The sequence below is a fragment of the Ranitomeya imitator genome, chromosome 2 (assembly GCF_032444005.1).
Source record: "Ranitomeya imitator isolate aRanImi1 chromosome 2, aRanImi1.pri, whole genome shotgun sequence".
In the NCBI taxonomy this organism is placed as follows: domain Eukaryota; kingdom Metazoa; phylum Chordata; class Amphibia; order Anura; family Dendrobatidae; genus Ranitomeya; species Ranitomeya imitator.
In genome coordinates, this window is record NC_091283.1 from 844,640,933 (window position 1) to 844,650,487 (window position 9,555).

The 9,555-nt window shown below is 44.1% G+C and overlaps 1 protein-coding gene and 1 long non-coding RNA gene across 2 annotated transcripts in view; both read right to left on the reverse strand.

Moving 5' to 3' along the window:
• LOC138666882 (guanylate cyclase 2G-like) overlaps positions 1-9,036 on the reverse strand; it is a 45,978-nt gene extending 36,942 nt beyond the window's left edge. The window contains exons 1-5 of the mRNA XM_069755062.1: positions 9,004-9,036; positions 8,678-8,854; positions 7,790-7,934; positions 6,835-6,970; positions 5,887-5,956 (exon numbers count right to left, since the gene is read on the reverse strand). Coding sequence (XP_069611163.1) covers positions 5,887-5,956; positions 6,835-6,970; positions 7,790-7,934; positions 8,678-8,854; positions 9,004-9,036 — 561 coding nt within the window. The remainder of the gene's footprint in view (positions 1-5,886; positions 5,957-6,834; positions 6,971-7,789; positions 7,935-8,677; positions 8,855-9,003) is intronic.
• Positions 215-4,645, reverse strand: LOC138666125 (uncharacterized). The gene is made up of 4 exons (XR_011318560.1): positions 4,540-4,645; positions 4,060-4,226; positions 493-624; positions 215-232 (listed from the first exon to the last, which is right to left on the reverse strand). It is a non-coding gene; the product is annotated as an uncharacterized lncRNA (long non-coding RNA).
• Positions 9,037-9,555: the final 519 nt, after the last annotated feature.

Here is a 9,555-nt window from a genome sequence, read left to right on the forward strand (position 1 = left end):
AAATTGTTACAAAGTCTCGGCCGATACAACTGAAGGGTCTTACAGGGACACACAGCAGTAAATGTTCTCATTGTATCCACATGTCACGATAATGTGTCAGGTGCCATTAACAAAGGACATTACAGAAAATATTGGAAAGTCTTACCAAAGAGAATTCCTTCAGGACAGATGAGCTTCTGACGCGCGTCGCCGCCGTTTGGTCATTGAGATACTTCAAGGCGACATTATTACCCTAAAATACATAATCCTCATTGCATCACATTGAGGTGACTGGAGGATAAGACATAAGACATAATGTAACAGCAGAATAGTGACTGCAGCTCTGGAGGTGACTGGAGGATAAGACATAATGTAACAGCAGAATAGTGACTGCAGCTCTGAAGGTGACTAGAGGATAATACAAGATATAACAGCAGAATAGTGAGTGCAGCTCAGGGGGTAACTAGAGGATAAGATTAGATGACGCCTGATGCGTGAGTGAGTGGCGGTTACCTGGTAAACACCGATGGTGGAGTAGAACCGCTCTTTTCCTTGCCTGTCGGTGAACGTGCAGCTCTGATTGCTGGAAATGATGGCGCTGGACCCCAAACTCCCCAGTCTTTTGGATGGAGTACTCGAGGGTGTCTGCGGAGAGCAGGGGGAGGGGGGGGACACTATCATATACATCGTCCATGAACCCAACAGAAAAGCTTCATCCAATATTAGAAGTAAGAGGGCGGAGGGGGTCTCACTCTCTCGCCCCCCACATACAGACATGCACAGGTTATAGAAGACATGCAATCCACAGATGTAACCAAATCCTCCAGCCCGGGACCACGGGGGGCTGCTCGGACCCCGCGAGAGACGCACAATGTCTTCTATCTACAGGATTCTCTACATTCATTTAGTGCTGACTGATAATGAAAACAGTCAGAAAGATCCAAGACAAACACGGAAGGAACCGCAAAGCCGGAGTCCGACACTATGGAAAGCAGCGAGGATCTCATCCAAGCAGGGTACACAGTGACTGCACCAGCAGAATAGTGAGTGCAGCTCTGGGGTATAATACAGGATGTAACTCAGGATCAGTAATGTAATGTATGTACACAGTGACTGCACCAGCAGAATAGTGAGTGCAGCTCTGGGGTATAATACAGGATATAACTCAGGATCAGTAATGTAATGTATGTACACAGTGACTGCACCAGCAGAATAGTGAGTGCAGCTCTGGGGTATAATACAGGATGTAACTCAGGATCAGTAATGTAATGTATGTACACAGTGACTGCACCAGCAGAATAGTGAGTGCAGCTCTGGGGTATAATACAGGATGTAACTCAGGATCAGTAATGTAATGTATGTACACAGTGACTGCACCAGCAGAATAGTGAGTGCAGCTCTGGGGTATAATACAGGATATAACTCAGGATCAGTAATGTAATGTATGTACACAGTGACTGCACCAGCAGAATAGTGAGTGCAGCTCTGGGGTATAATACAGGATGTAACTCAGGATCAGTAATGTAATGTATGTACACAGTGACTGCACCAGCAGAATAGTGAGTGCAGCTCTGGAGTATAATACAGGATGTAACTCAGGATCAGTAATGTAATGTATGTACACAGTGACTGCACCAGCAGAATAGTGAGTGCAGCTCTGGGGTATAATACAGGATATAACTCAGGATCAGTAATGTAATGTATGTACACAGTGACTGCACCAGCAGAATAGTGAGTGCAGCTCTGGGGTATAATACAGGATGTAACTCAGGATCAGTAATGTAATGTATGTACACAGTGACTCCACCAGCAGAATAGTGAGTGCAGCTCTAAAGTATAATACAGGATGTAACTCAGGATCAGTAATGTAATGTATGTACACAGTGACTGCACCAGCAGAATAGTGAGTGCAGCTCTGGAGTATAATACAGGAGGTAACTCAGGATTAGTAATGTAATGTATGTACACACTGACTGCACCAGCAGAATAGTGAGTGCAGCTCTGGGGTATAATACAGGATGTAACTCAGGATCAGTAATGTAATGTATGTACGCAGTGACTGCACCAGCAGAATAGTGAGTGCAGCTCTGGAGTATAATACAGGATGTAACTCAGGATCAGTAATGTAATGTATGTACACAGTGACTGCACCAGCAGAATAGTGAGTGCAGCTCTGGAGTATAATACAGGATGTAACTCAGGATCAGTAATGTAATGTATGTACACAGTGACTGCACCAGCAGAATAGTGAGTGCAGCTCTGGGGTATAATACAGGATGTAACTAAGGATCAGTAGTGTAATGTATGTACACAGTGACTGCACCAGCAGAATAGTGAGTGCAGCTCTGGAGTATAATACAGGATGTAACTCAGGATCAGTAATGTAATGTATGTACACAGTGACTGTACTAGCAGAATAGTGAGTGCAGCTCTGGAGTATAATACAGGATGTAGCTCAGGATCAGTAATGTAATGTATGTGCACAGTGACTGCACCAGCAGAATAGTGAGTGCAGCTCTGGGGTATAATACAGGATGTAACTAAGGATCAGTAGTGTAATGTATGTACACAGTGACTGCACCAGCAGAATAGTGAGTGCAGCTCTGGAGTATAATACAGGATGTAACTCAGGATCAGTAATGTAATGTATGTACACAGTGACTGCACCAGCAGAATAGTGAGTGCAGCTCTGGGGTATAATACAGGATGTAACTCAGGATCAGTAATGTAATGTATGTACACAGTGACTGCACCAGCAGAATAGTGAGTGCAGCTCTGGGGTATAATACAGGATGTAACTAAGGATCAGTAGTGTAATGTATGTACACAGTGACTGTACTAGCAGAATAGTGAGTGCAGCTCTGGAGTATAATACAGGATGTAACTCAGGATCAGTAATGTAATGTATGTACACAGTGACTGCACCAGCAGAATAGTGAGTGCAGCTCTGGAGTATAATACAGGATGTAACTCAGGATCAGTAATGTAATGTATGTACACAGTGACTGCACCAGCAGAATAGTGAGTGCAGCTCTGGAGTATAATACAGGAGGTAACTCAGGATCAGTAATGTAATGTATGTACACAGTGACTGCACCAGCAGAGTAGTGAGTGCAGCTCTGGAGTATAATACAGGATGTAACTCAGGATCAGTAATGTAATGTATGTACACAGTGACTGCACCAGCAGAATAGTGAGTGCAGCTCTGGGGTATAATACAGGATGTAACTCAGGATCAGTAATGTAATGTATGTACACAGTGACTGCACCAGCAGAATAGTGAGTGCAGCTCTGGAGTATAATACAGGATGTAACTCAGGATCAGTAATGTAATGTATGTACACAGTGACTGCACCAGCAGAGTAGTGAGTGCAGCTCTGGAGTATAATACAGGATGTAACTCAGGATCAGTAATGTAATGTATGTACACAGTGACTGCACCAGCAGAGTAGTGAGTGCAGCTCTGGAGTATAATACAGGATGTAACTCAGGATCAGTAATGTAATGTATGTACACAGTGACTGCACCAGCAGAATAGTGAGTGCAGCTCTGGGGTATAATACAGGGTGTAACTCAGGATCAGTAATGTAATGTATGTACACAGTGACTGCACCAGCAGAATAGTGAGTGCAGCTCTGGAGTATAATACAGGATGTAACTCAGGATCAGTAATGTAATGTATGTACACAGTGACTGCACCAGCAGAATAGTGAGTGCAGCTCTGGAGTATAATACAGGATGTAACTCAGGATCAGTAATGTAATGTATGTACACAGTGACTGCACCAGCAGAATAGTGAGTGCAGCTCTGGAGTATAATACAGGATGTAACTCAGGATCAGTAATGTAATGTATGTACACAGTGACTGCACCAGCAGAATAGTGAGTGCAGCTCTGGAGTATAATACAGGATGTAACTCAGGATCAGTAATGTAATGTATGTACACAGTGACTGCACCAGCAGAGTAGTGAGTGCAGCTCTGGAGTATAATACAGGATGTAACTCAGGATCAGTAATGTAATGTACACAGTGATTGGAATACAGTACAGGGTGTCAGCCTGATTTTCTGATTTTTCTTACCTTGGTGTCTTTGAGAATGGAAATTTCTTCATAATTAATCAGCCACCAAAATTCACTGTTAAACTGTGTCTTTATTTTCCCTTTCTGAACCAGGAGGTAACACACAATGATGAGCCCGGCCACACCAGTGACGATGAGGGTGATGATCAGTGCAAGAAGAGGAATGTCTGCAATAACCAGGCATGGAGAGGGTTAATCATTACACATATTCATCAGTTAGATTTAGGATTCTGTTAGTGATTTTCCCACATTACAGTGCAGGGGTCACAGACGGAGGATTGCTGGGTTGTGTCTCCTGTCATTGTGCAGTCGCTGCCCGTTTGCAGTTATTAAAGGGGCGGTCATGTTTGCCATGAATTACAGAGCAGGTTGCATTGCTATAAGTTGCTGATAGTTAATGTGTCTTAGTAATTCCTGCCCACCTCATGGGGCAATATCTAGTCTGATCCCACGGGGGGCGGTTGGGGCACTGGTACTTACTGGTCAGTGTGACTCTGCAGTGCTCATTGCGGAACCCACAGTCCGGCCGGTCTTTAGGACGAGTCGTTCCTGGCCAGTTGATCTGCGAGAAGGCACTTGTGGGGCTAAAGTGGCGACATGTCAGTAGGGTCAGCTCATTGGTAGATTACAGGTTAGCCCTCTATGGCGCCCCCTGTCTGTAGGTGAGTGCGCTGCGATCCCTGCCCTGTGCGGTGTCCATATGACGATATGAAAGCAGGAGCTGAACGCAGACCATTAACCCTTCATGTGCCCCAATAAGGCTTCACTGTATCACTTTGGAGTTGAATTCCCACTATACAGCTCTGGCAAAAATGGAGAGCCCACTGCACAGTTTTATAAAAATCCGCTTCTCTACATGTCTGAGCCATTAGATACCAGTGTCAGCTGAATTCCCACCAGAGGACGCCTCATTCTACTTATTGTGCTTCTGATTAGTGATCACCTGAACTAAATCTTATTTAACGAAGGAAAGTATAAAAAAAACCCTGCTGTGGTGTTCACAATCCTGGCTTTGATAAAGATCATCTTGATCGAAATGCGTTGCCGTTAGTCTCTGTCACCTTGGGCACTTACCGATGGGAGTCTGTGCACTATGGACATTTGGATTTTATGCTTGGATTCAATAAACGGATTGTTTTAAGGAGCTGGAACTCAATCTTTTTGTTCTGCCTGTTCACAATCCTCCTGCAATGGGACAAGCTGGATGGCCAAACAAGTCCTAGTAATATCCCTAAAGTAATAGGAATGAAAAAATAACTTGTAACCATGCCAAAGGAGTTGAAAAGAAAAGTCTTGAGTGAGGAAAAGAAGGGCTCAGTTCTGGCTTTACTAGCAGAGGGACACAGTGAGCGTTTTGTTGCCTCCATCCTTAAAATGTCTAAGAGGGCAGTCCATTACAACAAGGTTAAGCAGTAGACATTGGGGACAACAAAGCTACAGACCGGCAGAGGGTGAAAACGACTCTCCACTGACCGGGATGACCGTCATCTTATTCGAATGTCACTCAGCAACCGCAGGATGACATCAAGTGACCTACAAAAGGAATGGCAAATGGCAGCTGAGGCGAAGTGCACGGCAAGAACAGTTCATAACAGGCTCCTAGAGGCAGGACTCAAGTCATGTAAAGCTAGAAAAAAGCCTTTCATCAATGAGATGCAAAGGAGAGCCAAGCTGAAGTTTGCCAAAGACCATAAGGATTGGACCATAGATGACTGGAGTAAGGTAATCTTCTCTGATGCTTCTAATTTTCAGCTTTGCCCAACACCTGGGCGTCTAATGGTTAGACGGAGACATGGAGACGTACAAGCCGCAGTGTCTCGCACCCACTGTGAAATTTGGTGGAGGATCGGTGATGATCTGGGGAGGCTTCAGCAAGGCTGGAATTGGGCAGGTTAATCTTTGTGAAAGACGTATGAATCCAGCCGCATACAAGGCTATCCTGGAAAAATAGTGGATTCCTTCTTCTCAGGCAATGTTCCCCAACTCTGAGGACTGGTTTTTCCAGCAGGACAATGCGCCATGTCACACAGCTATGTCCATCAAGGTGTGGATGAAGGACCACCACATCACATCCCTGTCATGGGCAGCCCAATCTCCAGACCTGAACCCCATTGAAAACCTCTGGAATGTAATCAGGAGGATGATGGATATTCACAAGACATCAAACAAAGAAGAACGGCTGACATTATTGTACCAGGAGCGGCATAAGGTCACCCAGGAGCAGAGCGAGAGACTGGTGGAAAGCTGCCAAGACGCAGGAAATCTGGGATTAACAATCATGGTTATTCCACACAATATTGATTTCTGATCTCTTCCTGAGGTAAAACATTGGTATTGTTGTTTCTAAATTATTATGAACTTCTTTTGTTTTTTTTTGCATTATTTGAGGTCTGCAAGCAATGAATTTCTTTGTTATTTTGACCATTTCTCATTTTCAGAAAATACAAAATGTATTGCTTGGAACTTCGGAGACATGTTGTCAGAGGTTTATAGAATAAAAGAACAATTTACATTTTACTCAGATAAAGAGAGAAAAATCAGACAAACTGAACATTTAGCCGTGGTCTCTTCATTTTTGCCAGAGCTGTGTATATAACACATTTTATCTGGATACTTTTATAGATATCTAGGACCTGCCTGAAACTATGGCATTGTATACAATTCTAAATAAAAGAAATTATTAGGATGAGGATAAAAGATACTGAAGCCATGTGTGGATGAATTTAGACGGGGTTCACATACTTTTTGCCTTGTGATGCGCAGACATGTACTTACCTGATCTCTCTCCTGTAGCTGTCATATTGTAGAACAGGCACAAAGCGAGTCAGGTTGCCGACCAGCTGCAGGTCATAGACAGAGTAATCGATAAAGCGCTCTCCGTTCTCGTCAATGCTCAGCAGCCCGGTCACCCCTGCGCAGCACAGAAGTAAGAGCCCATCAGACAGGTGCATGTGGTAAGAGCCCATCAGACAGGTGCATGTGGTAAGAGCCCATCAGACAGGTGCATGTGGTAAGAGCCCATCAGACAGGTGCATGTGGTAAGAGCCCATCAGACAGGTGCATGTGGTAAGAGCCCATCAGACAGGTGCATGTGGTAAGAGCCCATCAGACAGGTTCATGTGATAAGAGCCCATCAGACAGGTGCATGTGGTAAGAGCCCATCAGACAGGTACATGTGGAAAGAGCCCATCAGACAGGTACATGTGGAAAGAGCCCATCAGACAGGTTCATGTGGTAAGAGCCCATCAGACAGGTGCATGTGGTAAGAGCCCATCAGACAGGTGCATGTGGTAAGAGCCCATCAGACAGGTACATGTGGAAAGAGCCCATCAGACAGGTACATGTGGAAAGAGCCCATCAGACAGGTGCACGTGGTAAGAGCCCATCAGACAGGTGCACGTGGTAAGAGCCCATCAGACAGGTGCATGTGGTAAGAGCCCATCAGACAGGTGCATGTGGTAAGAGCCCATCAGACAGGTGCATGTGGTAAGAGCCCATCAGACAGGTGCATGTGATAAGAGCCCATCAGACAGGTGCATGTGGTAAGAGCCCATCAGACAGGTACATGTGGAAAGAGCCCATCAGACAGGTACATGTGGAAAGAGCCCATCAGACAGGTGCATGTGGTAAGAGCCCATCAGACGGGTGCATGTGGTAAGAGCCCATCAGACAGGTGCATGTGATCCGCCATCTGTACACGGACCTCTCTCCCAGTCCGCGGTCTCCTTACCATACAGCTTGGACTCATTGTATCCTCTAAGGCTTTCAACCAAGGCTCGCCCATCGGTGATGTTTCGCCCCCGCCTTAGAATTTCCCGCAATCCCAAGGCAAATACTAAGACGGAATCATGGAGATAAGCGGCGTAAGGGCTAATCTGCAACACAGATGTGAGCGGTCAGCATTCTCAAAACTACAGAGACTAAGGCTTTTCCCGTTACACCCTGCCTTATACTCCAGTTTTTCAGCTCCTGTTTTGGGAAATTTTAAAAGTTTTTCTTTTGCTGAGAAGGTTTTTGAAAAGTTTTGGAAAACTTTTTTTTTTTTCCCTGAATCGTTAGGTTATGTGCACGCAGAGTCTTTTAGCTGAATTTTCTGAGCAGAAATTGAACATAAACGCGACGTTTTTGAAGAGTTTTAAGTTTTGGAAGAGGATTTCGAGTTCTTACTCATTTTCTGCTCCAAAATCTCTTTGAAAACTCTGTGTGCATTGTCTTAGTTGAAGCCATTTATTTGTGTAATGTCTAATTTGGTAAGGTTTCCATCAGGATTCGCTTCAAAAAAGTGACAGACAATTTTTTATTTATTTTTTTTTACTTCCAAGAATTTTTACATAACCTCTCCAGGAAAGACAAAGCTCTGAAAATTCCTCATATGAACAGCAAAATGAATTTCTGCTAAAAATCCTGTACATAGGAGGAGTTTTCCACGTGTGTAGGAAAGTTTGGTGGCTGCTCGATAGCAGATAATTAGTAACATTTTACAAAGCCGAGCAATCAATCATTGTGGGACTGTAGAAGACAGAAAGCTAGAGTGTGGATTGGTGGAAATGAATAGTAGCACTGCCACCTGCTGGCTGCACTGTGTACTGCCATGCAGATTTGTAGGATGAGGGGGTACCTGGTCCTCTGCCTCGATCTCACTGTAGAAGGGGGCGCCCTTCAGCTTTTCGTAGACCTGCCTCATGAATGACGTGTAACTGTACGAGGAGTTCAGCGCTATCATGAGAACGGCTTCATAGGCCCGCACAACGGTCTCACTCTTTTCATTGATTAAAGTGTCCTTCCAAAAACTATCCTGAAAAGTAAACATACAGAATGATGATGTCATTGTTGTGATCAATGATGTCAATGATGTGATCGATTGATTGTGCACGGCCGGTGTGACCAGATGTGCATGTGTATCATTGCGGTCATATATTTATTCATCGGTTGTAGAATATTAACCAGAGAGTCACCGATTCTCCAGGACAGGCCCATTATACCCAGTGCTATTAACCCTTTCAGGGTTGATATTGTCATAAAGTCCTCTGTCTCCATAATGTCACATGTGCATTTACCAAATATTATTTTTGGCTATAATTCTTCTACATATGTTTTTTTTTTTAACTAAATATGCCAGATGTCTGCTTCTATGTATCTAATGAATTTACCATAATGTTATCATTTTTCTTTTTATTTAGCAACTTTGTTACATTTGATCCTCAGAATTATTGATTCGCATGTATTGCCCCTTAAACAAATGCAATTTCTGATACAGAACTCCAAATGCTCAGCATAAGCATAATGGTCACTGCTAATATGCTGCCTGACTGTACCCACCATTAGGCCGGCGTCACACTAGCGAGTTTTACGGACGTATGAGCGCATAAAATACATCCGTAAAACTCGCCTAACAAACGTCCCAATGCTTCTCTATGCCCCTGCTCCCATCTGCCGTTTTTTACTGATCAGTATTATACGGCTTTTTATGGCCGTAGAAAATCACAGCATGCTGCG